This window comes from Papilio xuthus, unplaced genomic scaffold, assembly GCF_000836235.2.
Source record: "Papilio xuthus unplaced genomic scaffold, Pxut_1.1 DF826159.1, whole genome shotgun sequence".
NCBI classification, from domain to species: Eukaryota; Metazoa; Arthropoda; class Insecta; order Lepidoptera; family Papilionidae; genus Papilio; species Papilio xuthus.
In genome coordinates this window covers 2244787-2267282 of record NW_013532490.1, presented here as the reverse complement: position 1 = coordinate 2267282, position 22496 = coordinate 2244787, and the positions used below count along the sequence as shown (strand labels likewise).

The 22496-nt window shown below is 33.7% G+C and overlaps 2 protein-coding genes across 2 annotated transcripts; both read right to left on the bottom strand.

The window, feature by feature from the left end:
* Positions 1-11699: 11699 nt before the first annotated feature.
* On the bottom strand, positions 11700-16681 carry LOC106123103 (trypsin-1-like). The gene is made up of 5 exons (XM_013319240.1): positions 16616-16681; positions 16062-16178; positions 14756-14993; positions 13745-13888; positions 11700-13272 (listed from the first exon to the last, which is right to left on the bottom strand). Exons 1-5 carry the CDS (start codon positions 16678-16680, stop codon positions 13123-13125), a joined length of 714 nt encoding a protein of 237 aa, XP_013174694.1. The 5' UTR covers position 16681; the 3' UTR covers positions 11700-13122.
* A 459-nt stretch (positions 16682-17140) lies between these two features.
* On the bottom strand, positions 17141-21949 carry LOC106123099 (trypsin-7-like). Its single transcript, XM_013319236.1, has 5 exons — positions 21828-21949; positions 21077-21446; positions 20446-20701; positions 17852-18001; positions 17141-17315 (listed from the first exon to the last, which is right to left on the bottom strand). The coding sequence occupies exons 1-5, from the start codon at positions 21892-21894 to the stop codon at positions 17160-17162; spliced, it is 999 nt and encodes a 332-aa protein (XP_013174690.1). The 5' UTR covers positions 21895-21949; the 3' UTR covers positions 17141-17159.
* Between the last annotated feature and the right edge of the window lie 547 nt (positions 21950-22496).

Below are 22496 nucleotides of genomic sequence, written 5' to 3'. Positions count from 1 at the left end.
TTACTGTCATTAAATTTTAAGTCACTGAATAAAAACTTTTTACACCGAATTTAAAAAGTTGTCAAAAAATATAGCTGTCACTTATTTTGAACATCGAATGAGAATCGCGTGGCACTTTACGAAATTCGGGTACCGTTTGCGCGCCATCGAAATATTTCGGTATTTCGGGCCACAGGACCGAGTCAATTCGAGATTTTCGAAAATTGCGGCTGAATTTTCATTGTTTAGCGAATATAGTGTTGCGCGCACATGCAGTTTCAACACATAATGATCTAACACTGGCCGACTCTCGATTGCAGAACATACTTATTCTAAGTCAACTTACATTCGTTCATATTTGCCTGCGGGGCGTAGGGCTGTGCTAGGGCTTAGAAACTAAGTCTAGATTGCGACCACGCCGATCGTACACTAAAGAAATACACTGTTGTCTCTTTTCTTCTCATAGTAACGGTATATTTATTCTATTGTTAAACTATTAAACTTTGATTATAATAAATAAAAACAATAAAAAATATAAATTTAAATCAATAAATGCGATGAATTACATTCATTCATGTTTATTAAGTCTTTATCTTATTTATTTATTTACGTGCAAAATTAAGTAATAGGTAATTAACAATATAATTTGAAACCTTCAACAGTCCAATAATGTTCAATTTTAAGATTTTTTTTTAAATTAGATGATTAAAAAAAATGACGGATGCAACCCTAGTTTTCGCGTAGTACAAGAAACGTCTTGCATATAATAATATGTTTTAGCCTATATTGAGCGCTTTAAAGAAACCGCTATAAATAACGAGAATTAATAACGCAAATAAATAACAGTTAACTCCTATACGCTATTTTAGCCGACTTTTACTAAACAATTATAATTAAAACACGTTAAAACATAAAATTAAAAAATATATTTAAACTTTTAATTTAATATTCAAATTTAATTTGAAACAGATCGTAATAGTATTCTTGTCTTTTTTCAACTTAATAAATATTTTGTTCTAGAAAAAATACTGATTTGCAATAAATTTTGATAATAATCAGGTAATTTTCTTTATGTTTATATTTAATTACGAATATCTAATTCGTACGAATATATCGAAATTAGTTTTAGTATTAGCAGCTATGGAACATCACTAAACGCTATTACAACGCAAGACGCAACACTAGCTGTATGCATCGTGCATTGGCCTGCACTGCCGAGAACTTGCGTATACATAAAACATCACAACTACCCAAACAAACAAATCAAAAATCAACTTTAACTCTATACAATAAGGTGTAAAATTATATTTGAGTTTACATTGAGTTATGTTAATTGAGTTGGATAGTTTTTTAGAAGCTAGTTCTTATACTTATTTCACTATGAATTTTAGTTATAGTAGTATTAGGTATAGAAAGAAATGGTCGGTGTCTGTGGGCGTAGGTTCGTTTCTAGGACACTGCAAATGGTAGAAATCTTCGCCGTTAGTGCGATATATTGCGGTATAATTATTGAGATGGCGCGAATCGCTTTTGTGAAAGGGCTCAGTAGCAGTTTTAGACTGTAACTTTAGTTTGCAGTTTTGAAATCGGTTTTTAGTTAGTCAATGTTCAACGAATCAATAGTTTATTTTATTATTAAATGATATTTACTATTTAAAATACATTTAAAAATTATTGAATACATTGAATAAAAAGCTCTCATGAAATAAATGTCTACAATTTAAGAGTTCGAAATTGTTGAAGTTTCGTTGAGGGCTTATCACTATTACCATTTGTGATATAGAATCTGTTCGGCAAAGCTACCATATTTTCTTAAATAACTAGCTGTCACTCGTGACTCTACCTTGCGGAATTAAAAAAAAACCTTAGTTGTATGTTCTTCCAGACTATGCTTAATTTCAGCGAGATCCATTGAGCCGTTCCGGAGATATCTACAAACAAACATCCAAACATCTAAACATTCGCATTTATAATATTAGTAAAATTCAAAGAAATGCAACCATGTATGTACATCTAGATATCTATTCAAGTAGAGATACTAAGAACTTTTTTTTATATAATTAGAGGTAATTTCGATAGTATAGAGTATTAATTTAGCTTATTGTTCCGCGTGGCAAATGCTGTAACTCCGAATTCCTATTAATTAATACAAGCTCGGTAAGAATGCGGGAATGTCCGAGCGTACCAGTGCAGGCCGTTACTTGGGTTCGCACAACGATCTATAGACGATGTAGTCACTCCCTAGAGAAAAGGGCATAACTGTAATTTTCTTATTTTTCAATTTAAAGAAATGAATGAAGAATATTTTTTATACTTCTAAATAGCTATAAAAATTTTGTAAAAAAAAATAATAAAAGTTGAAAATGAAAAGATTAGGACTCATTATCGGAAGATTTACTTACCACTGATATTTTATAAAACTGAAACATAAAAAAAAAGAAAACATAAAAACATTCTAAATTTGAAAATATAAAAATAATAAACAAAAAAAGTCTAAAAAGGTCCGTTTGTAACGGTGCTTTTTAACTCTGCAAAGTTTTACGTGTGTTACCTTAGTTGACCAATTAAAGGACAATTAAATGTAAAATAATTTATTATCTTTGATAAAATCTTGATTATTTTAAGAGTTACGATATACGCAATTAAAAAAAAACAACAATAAAAAAATGGATTTTTTGGAGTTATACTACTTACCGTTGGATCGTCCGTAACATGAATGACCTGTGAAACTATTTTAGACTCACTATACGGAAAGCATTGCCTGGTAACACCTCATTTCTGCATCAGTTTAAAAGTTCACCGCAAAGACTAGACTTTAACAACCCCTACGATTTATTCTCGGAAACGGAAGTCTTTTGTTATCTTACATTCTATGTAAAGTTTTTTTTAATCTGTAATAAACTGAAGTCAGACATACTTAAATTACGCTTACGGTTATTATCAGAAATCGATTTAAAAATGATTTATAAAATAATTATTCTTACTTCTTGTCTTATTAATATTATTAATTCGTATCTCCCGAAAGACTGGACGGATCTCGATGAAATTTGGCGTACATAATGAACACATAGACTATTTTTTTTTGTTCCGCGCGGAAGGAGTCGCGGGTGAACGCTAGTTATGTAATAAACAAAATACACAAATTATTCGATCTCCCTATAAAAATTAAGACCATGACAATAAAATTAGTTGAAAATTTATATTTAAATATACCTCGAACTTATAAAAATAGTTCGAGATTGTAAATCGAGTTGCAATAGTATCTCATTTACAATATTAGTTAGGCTATATTTTGGATAGTATTACAAAACTTTAAAGCTGTTAAGTTTTTCTAAGCTACAAGAATAACAGTCGAACGAGTATCGCAAGGACTGCCGCTGACATTTAGTGTTTGTTTTTCCAACAGTTGACCCTCGGGTATCGAACTGGTGTCCTTTCGCCGCATAGTTAGCCAACGCTGGGAACGAGGTTCCCGTTTAAATAAATATATTACACAATCATTTCAATTCAATTTTAAGAGTTATTCACGTTTAGAAGCTTCGTACTTTAAATTGGCACCTAAGTGTATTCTGACTGGCTGTCGCCGGCGACTCTGTCCGCACAGAATTAAAAAGAAACATAATTAATAACCTATGTGTTCTTCCAGAGTATGTTCTATATGTATGTCAAATCTGATTGCGATCCGTTCAGCGGTTTTGGAGATACCTTCAAACAAACATCCATCCATCCATCTAAACATTCGCATTTATAATATTAGTAAGATTAGCACAATGCTACGTTCAGAGTAATTAGTAGTCACTAAGGGCGCCCTTCAGTGTACACTTAGTAAGAGAACTAAGAGATTACTTAAGTAAAACTTTAACCGTTGGTTTCTAAGATCAAAATCTCTGTATGAATATAACGTCAACCCTGTATTAAATCTTTGACAAAACACAGATAACAATATGTTTTAAATTGTGATTTTGGTCTCTTAAACCTCTGGTAAATAACTGAGATTGTGGTACTTTGTGATAGTAAAAACATTGTCATTTATATGTCCCCATAAATCAATTGAAAATTATATTTTTTAGGACTAGAAATAATAATAAAAAGTAACGGATTTTTGGTTTACATCCACATAGTAATACTGTAATTTAAATAATAATATACATACATATATCTAATCGAGTAATCAAACGTTTTGTTGCTATTTCTTCTAACTATTAGCATTCTAATCTTTGTTTTATAACAGTTAATCAAATGAATAAAAAAGTCGTAATCGTATAACAGTGTTCTTACGACACCGGAAGCGCGGGCGTCGCGTGAAAACCAAATGTCACGAGCGTTGTTGTTTAGCCTATCGATACAGCAAATGCGTACAAAACACCACAGTGCAATGCATCACGACACATGAGCGGCGTAATGTAATAAGACGCATTTTTCTCTGACAAAAACATGCGCCGGTGCACTTAATGGTGTTAGAAAATTGACGCGATGCGTTCTATGGATAGTGTGATAGGAAGGATGCTCTACTCAAAAATATTGTTTTAATTTAAGTTTATTAATTATTAGTTCCTTATTATATTTCGAACAAGCTCTTTAAATTTATCTCCAAGAGTTACAAAAGATATTAGGTTCTTAGGTATACTACGCGACTCGAAATCAATTGATTTTGATAAGTCTTGAAAAAGAAGGATCACAGGTTAATAAAAAGAATTTTATTATATTATGAAGTAGCCAACGATGGAGAGAGTATCTGCATAGCGAAGCGACCACTGCCCTTAGATGCGTTGTTATGCATCACCTTCGCCGCCGAATTCACTTCGCCTTCCTTTTCGTTCTTTCTTTTCCTATGAAAAGGGCGTGAAGAGAAAGAGGACAAAAATTTCGGCACGCTCATCAGGCGACACACGGAATTAATATCTTTTAAACTGCTAACAATGTGCTTTGGACGACTAAAAATTGGTAGGTTAAATTGTATTAAAGAAATGTTATAAAGGTATTTGAAAATTGTAGCTAAATAAATCACGTTACAGTTTGCTTTGTTTTAGTACAGTAGTGTTTTAGTGTCTGAGATTTATTCATCGGTATTTAAAAATGAAATGACAAATGAAATAAGAAATGCCTCTTAATTTTCTATAGTGAGAAAGCAAAACTTACCAGTAAAATTAAAATGTGCAGTATCATTTACTTTTGACAGCTTTACAATAAAACGCATACAATGCAAAAATCTTAACAAATTTAAACAAAGGAACCTCAAAAACCTTTAAGCAAACGTACTTATAGACCCAGACACAATGTAATATTTATGTAAAAGTTGGTTTCAAATTTATTTAAATAGAGCATCATTCCATCCCATCGAAGTACGTAGCTGACTCTAGGTTTTTACTACGAATGCATTCTTCATTGCTTGCAAACGTCACATTCCGAGCTCGCAAAACAAGCTGTGAATGCTACTCGTGCGGCCTTTCAACGCTCGCCCTCTGTAAATATTTGCGTATGACTCCTTTTCAACGACGCTTTGCACACCCTTGTTAAATCTTCTTCCGCTCTCTCTTCAAGCACTTTTATGTCTTCAGATGTTAGACCGAATTGTAATTATCTATCGTTAACTGTTTTGTTTTATTAGTTAGCGTCGTTTATATTATCCTAGTTAATCTGACGATAGATTTTCTTATTCATCATCAGCTCACTATACGTCCCCACTGAGGAACTCGAAGTCTAGCCTAAGTTAGGGGGACTAGGCCATAGTCTACCACGCCGGCGCATTGCGGGTTGGCTGACTTCACACATATCTTTGAATTTCTTCGCAGATATGTGCAGGTTGCATCACCATGTTTTCCTCCAACGTAAGAACGTCGGATAAATGTACATATGTAAATCGAAAATCGAAAAGCACATTGGTACATGGCAGGATTCGAACCTAGAACCTGCAGATTACAAGTCAAGTGCTGAAACTCCTGACTCACCGACGCTCTTATTCCATTGAATTTTCTTATTATTTATATGTTATTCTTTATGTTTATACTTGAAGTTTATTTGCTAGTGTTCTGTTTCATAATTAGACTTTTAATTTCTCCAATAAAACGTACTAATTTTTATTGCTTTATTTTTATTTCTTGCAGTTTGCATTATTCTTAAATTCCTTTAACAATATTTGGAGCCGTGTTTTGTCATTCAATGTGTTCAATATGTTTCTTAAGTCTTCTACTTCTATCGTAAAGGTCAACTCGCTAATATTAAGTCTTGTGCTATAGTAATTTTAGTTTTTATTTATCCTAATGTTTTTGATGTTGCAGTAATTTTAATGGTATAATAAAGATCATACTAACAACACATCTTCCATTACACTTCACATCGCAATGCGCTGCGCAAAAAGTAATTCCTTCCAGTTTTTCTTGCCTTTGGAGCAATTCTATTAAGAAATCTATTACTAATTACGCATACATCGCTTCGACTTGAAGATCTATGAAGACACTTTTTTGTAAATTAACGTCCGGAATTAAAAAAAAAACTTAAGTAGCCAATGTGTTCTTCCAGACTATGTTCTACATGTATGCCAAATCAAAATCTCTTGATGATACCTTTATACAAACATCATCCATCGATCTAAACTTTCGAATTTATTATATTAGTAAGATAAGCATTAAAAATGAAGACTAGAAGTTATAGTCAAGTTAAAACAAGGTACTATTGTAGTTGTCAAAATCGCAATGATTTGGTTTTCGTGGAGTTGGTCATTGCATTTCTGTTGTATGTCAGTTCGTAGCTTATTCAAAATTAAGGTAAAACCTTTTTAATAGAAACATGTAATTTAAATAGTTCTTGTGAAAAGGGAGAACGTCAATAAATGTTTTTTTTTGTTAATTTTTGGAATTTCTTTTAAGGTTTAAGTACTGGCTTTAATATTATTATTATATATTAATTTATAATAAATTCCCATATCATGAAAGTTTTATCTTCAATTAATTATTAAAGTTAGAATACAATATCTTAAGATTTCGAATACTTCCAGATTGAATTTTATAAAAAGATAAATTTATGTAACACGGACGCTCTTCTAGTTAAATGAGCAGCCCGCGGTAAAAGGATGGTGTTATGCGTAAGTGATGCAGCACGAAATTAAAATTTCATCAATATTATTACCGATTATCAACAAATAACATCGATCATTAGCGATCAGCGATAGTCAAAGAACAAATAAACTTTAATTTTCAAAATGCGTAGCAAAAGCCCTTTTATTAAATCCAATCAAAATTCCGTAAAAGCATACCGCCCATAAATTCCTGGCACGGCATTGCCGTCGATAGAATGTAATACAAAATCCGCCGAAATCCGCCATTTTGATGTACGGATTTTTTCACCCTCCACCCCACCTTCCTACATAATTGAGCGTTGTGAAAACTATCACATTGGTAAATGACGTCCCCCCCGCGCGGACCCCGCGTTGACCCCCCGCCGCCCGTAGTTTTCCGACATGGCCGCAATCAATAATTTGGCTGGGCAATGACTGCGATGATTCGGACATGCGCAGCACCGTCCACCCGCCGAATCATCGGCAAAACCTGAACTTGACTTGGCGAAAACGAAAGTTAGAGGCGAATGTTTCTACTCCATTCTTGGCATTGGCTACTACATACCCACAATGTATCGAGCACCATGTGCCCACACGTAATAAAAGTAAACATACTGCACATTTTTATTGCGTCGTCATCGGTCACGCCTACGAAATTTGCTAAGGAAGACAAAACCGTATTATCTTGAACTCTATCTATACCATGCACTATCTTGACAACATTTTGCATATGATTTTAGCATTTACATATCTGAAATCCTCAAAATTGTTAAAGAAAATTTTGCTGGAGTTACATCAGATTCAGAAAGTTGTATAAGTGCGAGCGAGATGACAGTATATTCAAATATATATGTATAGAACTAACCTAACATGACTGTAAAAGGAAATTTGCAAACGATTATAAGTATTCTGAATTGTTAATGAATTTTCTTACCTGATTTATGTTTGTTGGGGAAGAAGTCGTTTCTTCCTTGTGTTCTTGTGCTGTCGTTTCTTCTTTCTCTTGATCTCCAGTTCTAGAACTTTCTGTGTCTGAGTCGTGGTTTTCTTATTGTCTTTGTATTGTTTGTCTAGCCCTTTCGTTTTAAGCCCGTTCGATTTAATTCTAGTTAAATCGTTTCGAAGTATGAATAACAAAAGAACATTTAACTAAGTCTTAACGTTAATTTATTTTTAATTTTGTACTATTAAAGAAATCGAGAAGTCGTTTCAACAGGTAGGTAAAATTGATAATTTAGTTATTTTTTTTATCTTTTTTTTTTGAATAATTTTATCTTACCTTTTTAATATTAATTTAAGGCCAATTTAAGGCACGAGTTTTTGTGTATTTCTTTTAGTTTTATTTTCTTCTGCCATACAATCAGAACTGGTAGAGGAAATTGGTCGAAACTTTTCCAAAACTTACTTGCCAAAAGTCTCAAATATCGCTTAGCCTTAACGTTTAGTCCAGAGTATTTCACTAAATTACTTTCACTAGATAAATATGGAGAGTCTGTATATAAAACTCAATATAAATCAATCGAAAAGTTCCAAAAATAACCAGTGTTGTTTAAATGTACTTAAAAAACTCAAATTCTTAAATTCTCTTTTCTATTGATTCCTGATAATAACGGTTGATATAAACATAAAACTTGTTCTATTGCGAAAAAACGTGTTTCTTTATCGTCAAATGGCGCTGATAGTTATTTGTTTTTCGCTAGATTCCCTTTGCTATGAAATCTTGGCTTTCTTTAACTTCTTGCGCATTTAATTTAACATCGTTTGCTTCTATAAATCCATGGCCTTCGGCGTGGTCTTCCCATGGATTTTTTTCTTTTCCTTGGTCTTCTTATTCTTCGGCAGCTTCTCCCGGATGGTCGAAGATGTTGATTTAGCCCTGACACGACGGATCCGAGTCAAGCCGCCGTTGTTGCCTTACACTAGCTTATAGTTCAGAAAATTAAATCGGTGATGTTTGGTCTATTGAGAGTTCAAGTGTTGCTGAATAGTATTGTTAATATAAATCGTCACTTAAATACTACAATGATTATGTGGAAAAACTGAATAAAGTCTATTGCATAAAACTATCTTTTGAGTGTCAGCGGGCGGCAGTTGAAAATCCTAAACGCATGCGCGGTTTTTTTAATTTTCGAAATTTTGATAACCAAAAATGGTCTATGAATTTCTTTTTTATTTTTTTTATTTTTAATTTTGAATTTTAGGCCGTTTTAAATTGTTTATAGGATTTTTGATGGAAGTTATTTTTAGTTTAAAAAAAACCCGCGTTCAGGTTTTTTAACGCGATGCGTAGGTGTTAAACACGCGTCGGTTTCAGGCTCGCCGGCCACACTGATGGCGGAAGGTTGCATTGCTGCTGCATCGGGTTGATCTACCCGTAGGCTGCAATGGTGTGAGGTCACCCCCTCGCCACCCCTGCCACCTACCCCATCCCAATGATTCGCGTGCACCTCGGAATCATCAAATAATGATTTTGTATGTTTATTATAAAACTTACTATACGCTCCGCAGCCTATACGTTCCGGGACGCATCGCCGGATAAATTCAATTTCGAAAATTACAAATATTCGTGTGTGCGTGTCGGTTAGAATAAACTATTTGGTTATTACAGAATTCATTTGGAGCGTTATAAATTAGAATGGATATAGAAATTTAGGCATAACATTATGCGCATACCCTATCTCTATGTGCTTTGGTTTCATTACATAAATGCATGCCTGATTAACTAAGGCTTTCTAGATATTATTAAATATTTGTATTAGCATTGGGATGTTTATTTGTAATTAGCGTTGATAGATGAGTTACTTCCGACTCACGGTTAGTTAACAAAACAGCACTTATGTACTTATCCAGATTCTCTAGATTTAGTATTCGTACATTTGAACTCGATTTGTAAGCTTTGTGAAAAGCAGTGTCTTAAACAAACTCATATATAAACAATAGTTTTTTTTGTTTCAATACTTATAAAATAATTTGTACGGTTACAATTATAACATTTTTTTTAAATTAAATTCGTCGTTTATTAACCGATAGTTATAAGCAAATCACTTCATCAACAGAACAACTACTTCAGACAATAAGTTTAAAAAGAGTGTAACCAAAAAAGTGCGTAGTATCAATGGTTGCACGCGATGTACAATCGCACACAAAGTGCTTCACGATCATAAATAAATTTAAAAATAACAATTCCCCACCCGACGCACTAAGTCCAGCTTGCATTAAAATATGATACGCCATGCAGCGGCGCGATGCCAGTCCATTTCTATATTATCGAGTAATCCACGCGATTAAGGGAGCGTTCGCAAATTCTATGTGTCATTATGAGCACTCGGCTCAAACGGTACAGTCGTGCACAAACTTACGACCTTAACCATAGCATAGATGAGATATGAGGATGTTACCACGAGATTCTACTGCCGCTTTGACTCTTGTATTTCAAATATTGTCTCTGTTTCTTCCAAGACGATGAAAGGGATGCCAATATGATTTTACAGAATTAGGTAAACGAATCCTACTGTATAATGACATTTGACAAGAGTTGAGAAAGATGAGAGTTCTAAATTTGAATATGGAAGGATACGTCAGCATAACATATATGCTTAAACAAGGAATAACGACAAAAATGGTAATGTGGTAGATGAAGAACTGTTGTGCTGACTCTACAATAATTAAATCAAAAGCAATTAGATGGTGATTTTTTTTATTCTACTATTTATGTATCGTATGAAACACTAATATATAAAGCTTAGTTTGATTTTAAACTATTAATTTTTGACACTGCATTTTACAGACGGTTTAAAAAATTTAAACTCAATAAATATTAAAACCCAAACAAAATTACTATGAAAATATGTAAATTATATTTCGTCATTAATTTAAGCAGTCAACGGGCGGATGAATTTTTAACACGTCTGTACCGAGCGTTGTTAAACCCTTTCGAAGTATAACACGATGCGTAAAAATATACTACGTATACGATCTCCATGGATATGCTTTCCAATGTATTTCCATCATTTTCGTTACATACGTACAATTTATTTACCAATATATACCTTTAGTATAAAAACGGTACATAGCCTTTTCTACGACAACAAGCAAGCAACTGACGAATGTATAGATTTTGATTTGTTTTTGTTCTATACTCTCTGCACAATATCTTACTAATATTATAAATGCGAATGTTTCGATGGATGGAATGTTTGTTAGAAGGTATCTCCAGAACAGTTGCATGGATCTCGCTGAAATTTGGCACAGATGTAGCGTGGAAGAACACATAGACTACTAATTAAGTTTTTGGACGGAGTTGCGGGCGACAGCTAGTAGAATATAAGAGATGCTCCTCCACACAGGTCGTTTATTTTTCTTTCATAATATTGCAGTATTCTTGGGTTTTTATAGGAAAAATTAGATATCGTTGAATGTAAATTTAAAATTTATTTTAAAGCAAAAACTTGTATAACTTTTCTTTATCCAATTAAATCGATAATATTTAGTAAAGCTGGTTTTTGGTTTATTAGTAGAACTCGATTCTCTTGCGTAAGCTGAACAACTGCGGTTCTTGTTAAAATGGTTGGTAATTTTGGTGGAAACATGATTTGAGATAGTTACTTTAAAAAAAAAGTTGTTATATTTTTTTTTAAAGTTCATTTTTTTGTAATTTTGTCATTTTTTAATCTTAATGTCTTCATTTGTTTTTCGAAATATAGTTTGACGTTGTCCCTTAATTGAATTATTAATACTAAAGTTATTTCGAAGCTTTTTTTTTTAAATTAAAAGAAGGTGAGAAGTCACTTCAATGTAAACATGTATTCGCTGTTAAGCTCTAATATGCAAGTCCTATGCGACAATTTCAAAGTTGTTACATTTTGCGTTTGAAAAATCTGCAAGTATATTCTACATTGACTCTTATTCAGATTTTTATAAGGTTCATTTTAATAATACGTTTACACGAATGATTGCAATTTTTCTTAAGCAGGCGTTGATGATGATTTTATTCTACCGTTTCACCCTACCACCAGACTTGCGTGCGGTCATAGATCAATAATAGCGGGCAATTCGTGGTAAAATCACTTGTATTAATCATCTCCATAGTCATTCCGGTGGGGTGGAATAGTCAAGCACTATTTAGTTGAATTGCCGTCTCCCTCACACAACTGCGCAGACTCGTCATCGTCATCAGCCACCCTACTCCTCCTTTGGGGTGTCGAAGGTGTTAGGGTTACCCCCCTACGTCAATATACGGCAAACACTGTAGATAAAATAAACGCACACATGCATAGCGTCGACGTTGTGTATACACACGCAATGCACTCAAACTTGCACGATCCGCGGACTCACACACGCCGTTTTATACAAAATTGAAGCCAGATAATTACATTAACAAGGCGTATACATAGGCGTGTTTTATGTATATTAAATACTCTATAATGGTAGGGCAGTGTACTTTCGTATATCGGAGAGGGAGTTACGAAGGGGGGGCTTTGGTAAAATGGGAAATATTTTCCGGGGATTTTTGCATTCGAATATTTCATGGCGGAATACCGATACGCAGTTTCGACTGTCTGTCACCCATTCGGCTGGAGTGCTCTCTTTTAACGATATTGCGTTAGTGTTTTCACATTGTATCCCCAATATGCGGAAACTTATCTGCACTCTATCCATTTTGTTAAATGAAAAGGGCGAATTGCATGTAATGTTTTTTTGGATTGAAACTGCCTTTTAGTAATTGGTCGCATAGTGTTAATTGAGCTCTTAACAGCCATTATGCGTCGATTGCGACAACTCCAAGAATCTTTCCCATAAACCACGATTCATCAGTAGCGAATAAAATATGAGGCAAAATTGCCTGAGAGTTAACCGTGCCAAATAGCGATCCATGATTTCTGCCTACCTCTCTGCGTTACAAGCGTGAGTTGTTGTTTGATTGAGAACGAAATGAAACCTTCACTGTATTTGAACTACATCGTCTAAACATATCGTGGACAGTATCGCTATTAATACTGTTCAATTAATATAATAATAATTAAAAAATAGTAATATTTTTTACGGTCTACATAGTCTATTCTAGCCTTTCTTCAATATTTTCATTAATTTTACACCGAAACATATCTCTGTATCCACGACATAATTTGAGCATCAGACACGTTGGTATACACGCCTGGTACATTCCGACCACAGCCGTAGCCGAAAGACGACAAGCCGACGAGCTTGCCGAATGACACCGCTGCACCGCCGCTGTCGCCCTAGTACAAATAAATATAATAGTATACTCATGATTAATCTAGAAGGGTCTTGCAAACCTTTTGCGTTGCTTACATGCATTCAATAATAGTCAGTAACTCTTTAAAAACCTTTTTACAAGCTTCTACTTACTTTTACAAGCCCCGAAATTTGTGATATGATGATGGAGCTGGAACGTGGCTGGAACTTCCCAATTAAACGACAAAACCTGATTTGGGTTCCTTTTTCGAAATTTTTAGTTCTTTTGATAACAAGAATATTTAAAAAAATCTTTTTTTTAGAATGTCATGTAGTTGATTTGTTTTGTCACTATATTTTTAACACGTTTTGAACAAATATCAAAATCTTTATTAGAATTCTACAAACTGAAGTACATCGATTATAATCCATCTGTGTATTTTTATCTAATACTGAACTCTACTCTTATTGAAATAAGATCTGCTAACTTAAATCATTCAGTGTAACCAGTCTTACCTGACACGCGTCCCCATCTTCTCCGCCTGCACAAAACATTCTGGTCGTAAGAGTGTTATTGTACCAGAATTCTTTGATCTGTTGACACTCATCGATTGGGATAATCGGTACTCTTACTTGTTGAAGTATGTCTTTGTAGTCACCCTAGAGATAGATTTACAAAATCACGAAAATTTAGATATTCATGTGTTTTTTTGGTCAATATGTGTATGTTATTTAATATTATGGAACACCTTAGTGCGTTTTTCGACTAAAGTTCAAAGACCAAATATAATACAAAGTAAATTCGATGATTACTCTACAAAGAATCGTATCCCACAATTTTGTTATTTCCATATTTCTTTTTTTTATATCATAAGGTGGCAAACGAGCAAGCGGCCAAATGACATCGCTGAAATAGCGAAGTGACCGTTGTCCATAGACATACGCAATTACATATCCGTTGCCTACCTTTAATCGACGGAGGAGAGGATGCACAGAAAGAAAATATTTTCCCTTCCCATGCATCCTCTCATCCGGAAAGTCCACTTCCACTTCCCATCCTTTCCTTATAAGAAAAAGGGTGGGAAGGGAAAGAGGACTAAATTAGGCCTCCGGGACGCACACTCATCAGACGAAACGCGGAATTGCTTCAACTTCACGCCTGTCTTCTGTGTGGTCGTGGTATTTCACCGGGCGAGCCGGGCCAATTCGTGCTAAGATGTTAAAGCGGGCTCTACCACTGTCAAAATATGCTTATTATTTCATTTATAAAATTATATTTATGAATACTAAGCTATGATAATTTGAAGGTTTTTTTTAAATTTTATAATACTGCATAATACTTGTTAATATTATAAATGAGAAAGTTTGAATTTACGGACGGAGGGGTGATGAAAGTCACGTATAGCCCACTCATTCTTAAAGGACGCATAAGATACAATGATCATTTCTTTTAATTTCACGCGAGTAAGTCGCTGGCAAAGGCATAAACATTATATACATAGGACTTCAGTATGTTTATTTACTTACTCTTTCTACAGGATAACCCCATCCAGTCACAGCAATATTGTCCCCACATTCGTTACTGATCTGAATGTTTGATATTCTTTGACTAAAGTGCAGCTTTCTTTGCAATTTTAATAACTGTACATCAAAATCGAAGATATGTTCATATCCATACTTTGGATGTATAAAGTGACGTTTGATGACGACCTTTGGACCAACAAGTCTATGCTTACTGCCGACTCTGATGTACGATTTATCCGTTCTAAAAGTTGAATATATTTATAACAATAACCTTATTATAAAAGTCTTCTAGACTTCAGAAATCTTTAGATGTATGGATGGATGTTTTTTAGAAGGTATGTCCAGAACTGTTCATCGAATCTTGATAAAATTTGACATGGATGTAGAACATGGTCTTGAAGTACACATAGGCTACTAATTAAGTTTTTTTTAAATTTCGTGTTGACTTGATTTTATTTTTGTTAACTAAATTACTAAATATAAAACTACGTTCGGATTCCGATCTAAAAAATTAATATGTACCAATGCTTTTTTGCTAAGGCTATATTTTGAAGAGTTTAATAAGATTTCGACCATCCGATAAAATTAGTTTTTTAATCTTTTGAAACCTATCACTGTTTTGTATTTATATTCTAACCAAGTATTAGTAACACGAGAATAAGTGCTATTGAGGTGTTCGCATGATATCCAAACTACGCAATACTACTAAAAGTTTCAAGCCTTAAGATAAAATGTTCAAGACTTTCTCTAACAAAGTAGAACGCAATTAAAATTGCAAAATTTGTGCGCCTAGTACAAAGATAAAATAAGTAAATCTAACACAATTAGATAATAAAATCGCAATTCTCTTGAGTTTACACTCAAAGTCGTATCACGGTTAATGTAATATTCGCTTAGTGTAAATCTACGCTAAAGGATTTCCTTAGGAGCGAGACTTTGAGTGCAACTGTTAAACTTGATTAAAGCTTTTATCATTGTTTGTACCAATTATCGTTTGGAGTTTTGAACTCAGATTTAAGTATAGAATAGACTAAGGATATACAATTACATTTTAATGTTATTTTTATATTAAAACAAAGAGTCAGGTTAACTAAAAAAAAATGTTTTAGTCTTTATCATGTATTGACGAACATTTTGTTCTATCACCGGCGACTCTGTCCGCGCGCAATTAATAAAAACTTAATAAGTAGCCTATGTGTTCTTCCAGGCTATGTTCTACATCTGTGCAAAATTTCATCAAGATCCATTGAGCCGTCCATCTAAACTTTTGCATTTACAAAATTGTTGAGATTGGAAATTTTCAAATTACCCGCAATGTGCTGTAGTCAATGCCCACAGTTGATGGAGCAGCACACCTCCACACACATCTCCGTAGTTCACTTGATATGGTGCCACGTCTATACTGATGTCATGTCCTTTGTATATTCTAAAATCAAATTATTTTATAACTTACTTGCTAAAAGTAAATAATTCTTGTTAGCGAGTGATTTTAAACCTGAAATCGCCGAATAGGCGAAGCGACCGCTGCCTATAGACAGTTGCAGATGCATTGCTTATCTTTAATCGACGGAGGAGGAGACGCAGAGAAAGGGAATATTTTGCCTTACCATGATCCACTTTTCTTCCCTTCCTTTCCTTATAATGTAAGCATGGGAAGAGAAAGAGAGAAATCCCAAACGTACCACGTACCACTTCCCAAAAGAATAAGAAAATTATACAAGAGTTTACATCAAAAAAGCCAATAACAATATAATAATTTGTATAGGTTACTTTCTTATAATAGTTAAGATTAAAAAAAAACTTATAACACGACCTTTATTCCATGAAAGTATTATTATACCCAAAAACAGTAAAGGAACTCACCCTTGTGTAAAATAAAACTCTGACCAAATCACAATCTCGAATAGAAAATAGTGGTGTAAAATCATATTCCGTCATTTGGATTTTTAATTAAATGTTTTCAATTATAATGTTTCATAATCCTAAATTATTTCTTAAAATTTAAGATCTAATAAAAGCTGACATTCGCTTACAGTTTAAACAAACTCACAGGTTAAGCAAAACCCCTGTTATCCCTAAAGTTATTTTAAGACGAAGATGTTTAGGAAAAGAGAATTTTTTGTCTGTGGCCACGCAAAATACAGTAATAATTTTTATGTAATATTAAATTTTACTAGGGGGTCCATATCTATTTCATAGTAATTACTTTCTTTGCTTTAGTTCCTAAATGAATACTCTTTTATATTCATTTTTCCTTGTACAAAATAATAAGTAAGATCTAAAGAGTCCACGACAACTGTAAAAATACGAATAAATACAAGGTAACTTGGCCTAGTTTAGTTAAAATACATTTAAAAACATGTTTTTAAAAATCAAACAATATTCCAAAAGTATTCTTTATTACGTGTTAATCGAGCCTTAATCCGGTGACGTCTTCGATCCAGGATCTAACTTTAGCCACCTTACTGTAAACCCCGTAAGATCCTGGAGTTGCACAGCCATAGCCGAACGATACCATACCTAGGAGCCTTTCATTGGACACCGCTGGTCCTCCTGAGTCACCCTGAAATTAAGACGAAAATGAATAGTCATGTTTGTGGTCTTAGTTGTTCCTTGGATTTGTTTAAATTACTAATACGTTAAGAAAAGATGTATGGATTGAACGGTTACTCGCTCGTTCTAAAAGGGACGACTGAAATTACGTAGGAGAGGTCAGATCAGACTTATAGATCAGATATATATAAGATTTTTTTTTAAATATTAGCAGAGTTTTTTGTAAATTTACTAATATTTCTTTTACCATTCCAACTAAGGTCTAGGCTTGTGCTAGGATATGGTTAACGACAATAGTCGAATGGCGGGACTCGAACCCCCGACCTCGTGATCGGAAATACGTACCCTTAACCATTAGGCTATTGACGCTTTTAGAAGATGGTAATATTAAAGTAGTATCTTAATGTAGTCTATGGCCCTAATTATTACTGAGCAAGCAAAAATAGTTAGGCCATAGTGTCGAAGGTACCAACCGCATTGGTCTAGTATCAAGACGATCTTTTGAGAGATAAGAAATCCATGTTACCTTCTTAAAGGTTCATTTACCTGACAAGCATCCATCTTCCCTTCGGGGAAACCTGCACAAAACATTCTTGGTGTGAGAGTGCCTCGGAAATACGGGTACGGTACGTTTTGGCATTGCTCTTTGGAAATTATCGGCACTCGCACCGCTTGCAAAGTAGGTGCATATGGCCCCTGGAAAAAAAACATAAGAACCTTAAAATATTAGAGCCACTTTAGAAATATACGGTGCTAAAATAAAAATTAAAAAAAAATGCTATCGACTTTCGATGTCAGTTCATTGAATCTTTGAAGTAACCTTTGTAATATAAAGATTTAATTTGTAATTTAATTAATTATAATCAAGGCTGTAGGCACGAGGACCACTGTGACGTCACAGGTCCGTCATAACTTAGAACAGGCTTAGTTTAAGATGCTTGTATCAACGTAAGTTAGTCGGAGCCTTGTCTGCTATTCTACAAGATTTATTGCGGACAGTGAAGTATGGATACATACAGTGTTAAGGGAGACTTGAACGTTATAGATAAAGAACATCACGCCTTTGATATTATGGGGTAGGTAGGGTCATCTATCTCTATAAATATAAGTCAATATTATGTATGTTTGTCAATTCTACTAGACAGATTGTGATGAAAGTTTGATACGTTGTTCTTAAGGTGACAGTTTTTTTTTTGCTTTGTTGGTAAAATTTAAAATCAATCAATCGGATCAATCGGTGGTTTAAATTGTTATATTAGTTGATTATTTACATTTGTGATAAATAATGGTAATAGTGTTGAACGTAGAATTACGTATTCGATCACTTTGTTGGACATTGGTTAAATATTCTGCCAAATACGTGGCATACTGGCCACTAAGACCTTTGCCTTTTTGAATGAGAAAAAAGATGAAAAATAAAAGAAGTCGCAGAGTTGTTGGAGATGTTTGTAGTTGTTAATAAAGTTGGAGGATATCATTATTGTGATTATGCAAATAGTTTTAATATAAGTGTTTTTAGCGACGTAATAAACGCATTTTGGCTGCCAGGATGAAGAAAGTATAGACAAAGTATAGTGAAAGTAGGAGACAAAGAAGTTAGTCCACACCCTGTGTAGGGTAAATGGTAGGAAGTACTATGACTCTATAAAATAAACATAGTGTACACTTTATTGCATTTCCATTTGAAATGAAATTCGCAGCCGTCACATTTGTGAATGTGTCGCGGTTGAAAGCCGAACAACGATTGCTATCTCTTTGTGCTAAATCGAGATCGATAGAGATTGGGATCTCTGTGTATTGCCATCGGTTATTCCAATCAGAATAACCGATGTGAGGCTTTTTAATGTACCGAGTATATTGTGATAAGTGATTAAAATACTATATGACTAGATATGTTTGTTAGGTGACGGATTCATCCTAAAATTGGAAATAGAAATGTGGTAAAATTAATCCTACTAATATTATAAATGCAAATGTTTGGCTGTATGGATGAATGGCTGTCGCCCCCGGCCGCGCAACATTAAAAAAATCTTAATAAGTATCCTATGTGTTCTTACAGATATATTCTATATCTATACCAAATTTAATTGAAATCAGTTGAGAAGTTTTGCGGATACCTTCTAATATTCTTCCATCAATCCATCCATACATCCAAACATTCACATTTATAACATTAATAAGTAAGATTGTCAATGAAAGATTCAATTCTCATTATTTTCTTGATTAGTTTAAAAAAAAAACTAAAAAACTTGCGCACGCATCTCCGCGCGAAATCGCCTTTATACATCTTCATTACTTCACCTTGCTATTAAATTCTGTTTTCAAATACTACATTGTTAAATTTAGTGGTAAACATCATCATCATCAGCTCACTAAACGTCCCCACCGAGGGGCTCGGAGCCTAAGTTAAGGGTGATTAGGCCACGCTGGCCCAGTGCAGGTTGGTGGACTTCACACATATCTTTGAAAAACACATTGGTAAAAGACGGGGTTCGAACCCAGGACCTGCAGATTGCAAGTCAAGTGCTTGACCCCTGAGCCACCGACGCGTTAGTGGTAAACATGCGACTTGAAATAAAGAGGTAATAGATGTTGTGTAAAAAGTGACTATCGATTACTATATATCGTGATAGATGCAAGTAAGAAGCTATTTTAGCAATTTCACACATAATGTCACGCTCTCTATAATATCTGTGCAGAGAATTTATATCTCTTACAATTTATAATATTTCTTGCTTGTCATTGAAGCGTTATCATACGAGATGTGATACCCTAGTACATAATACTATAAGAAAGAACTTATAAAATTCTGAGACTTCTTATCTTCTCTCCACGTGTATCAATACATCAACCTGCCCTTATCCCTACGGAGGGTCGGCAAAGTATGTACTCCTCCATACATCTCTATCAGCCGTCATATCTGAATTCAACCTCTTCTTACGCATATCCTCTTTCAAATAATCTATCTATACTTTCTTTGGTCTTCCTCTATCTTTGTCCATCCATATTTTTATAACATGTCTTAACACGTTAAACTGCTGCTTTTCAATTTCTAGTATACTTCTACTTTCAAACTTCTTCTAATAAAAACAATATATCAAACGTGCTAAAAACGAAGACTAGAGTGAATTCATACTTACATTCTCTTCAGTGTTTCCCCACCCTGATACTGCAACCAGTTTCCCAACCACCATATCATCGATCCGTCCAATTTTAATAGGTTGAACGTTTTCATCAAATTTTAAGGGTTCATCCAACTCTAAGATTTGGAAGTCGTAATCGAAGGGATGGTCCTTGTTCTTGGCCGACCAAAGAGGATGTATGAAGTTGTGCTTCACTTGTACCTTTCTACCCTTATTCAGGTATTTAGACCCGACTCTTATATAGGACTTGATTCTGTGGAATTATTTCTTAGTATTAAGAACAATTTTTGATGGGATACAGAATTAAATTTATCTTTGTATGTAAGAGAAATTTTTTAATGGAGAAATAATTCTGAAAAATTACTAGTGCGTCACATCTGCTTAAAGATTTAAAGTCTGATTAAAGAAACACTTAGAAGAAAAGACCATCTTTAATAAACAATAAATAGATTATAATAAAAAAGAAGCTTAAATGCAAATATTTTAAATGTTAGATGAAACAAAGAGAACGTTGATTTAAAATAATTGTATTACTTAGCCACATCCTTGTAGACATATTGTTCTTTTAAGGTGGAGCGAGATGATGTTACCGTAAAAATGTTGCCAACCAATTGGCATAGAACCTTACCCGCAATGTCCCGCTGTGATCACCCATTTCTTGTCTATGATTGCTCCACCACAATTAGTACCGTAAGCTGCATGGTAAGGATATAAATCTATATCTACTTCTGCTCCACCGACAATTTTATCATCACCGTAACTCATAGCCATATCATAGTCTGGTTTAGCCCCATCTCTGTTTCCACTGAATTCAATATTGTCGATATCTGGTACGTCTGTTGGCTCATGGTAATCTTCTACATCTAACTTGAAGAAATCTTCCCCATTCCTATAAAGTTCTTTTCTGTTTTTATTCCGTGGACGTCTGACTGCATTGTAATTTAGTTTCTTTAATTTGCTTGTCACTTTTGGTATTGGTATTACTAGGAGATCATATTCTGAAAAGCAATGCTCAATTTGAAGATTTCGTTTATGTTGGACCGGGTAATAAAGTTTGAGTAAAAATTAATTCTTCTAATCTTCAATTAGTTTGATATCTATTCGCTTATTTTCTTTTGCAGCATTAAAAGTAATTAATAGGAACTGCATGTTATTTGCAACGTATCATTAGTTATTTTCTAATATTTTTTTTTAATTTTTGTCTGAAATTCTATCATATTTTTGTGCTAAGCTCTAGCATTGTACTAGGATATATATAGTTAAATATTATAATATTAAATACACATTTCACTTAAGGACTTGTCTATTGAGAGTTTTTAAAGCGAAATAAAAAAAAATATTTGTTGAGTCACAATTAACAAAAGGACAATCTTACGTACGACTCGTTTCGACGGGTACTAAAGTACAAATTATTGATACAAATGCGAAATATAAATAATACATCATTAAAGTAACTATCTCACAACACGCATGACGTGGCACTAACAAACAAACAAACAGTAAGAGACTTTATAATTTTTTCAGCGTAATTTAATGGTTTGATGTAAAAGTTAATTTGTCGTGAAATTGCTAATTTATAATCTGTGCAGATTACAAACGAAGTATTCGATTTCAAAGTAATGTAAATAGAAATACATTTGAATCTATCTAGACTTTTCGTATCGAGATATTGTGGTTTTGTAAAGTTAATTGAATTTCTTTTGATTTTTAAATAACATGTTTTTGATCGTGTTATGTTTTAATAACTTTGATTAAGTTAATTTAGCCGTGATATGAACATGAGTGATTATTAAGCGTACAAATGTGTTACAACGTAATTAAGGAATACATATATTGAATTTTTCCTTTCTAAATATCCAGACATAGTCTTTAAACCTGTGACTATCACAGTGGTACTGAAGCAATTAGGAACTGACGAATTATAGGAAATTATAAGTTTTCAAAAATGGTGTGAAATAGTAACGAAATTTACCTCTATGTTTTGCCTGATTTTTAGTTAATATGACTACTGCTGCCCTCTGTGCGGTTTATTTAAAAACATGAATGTA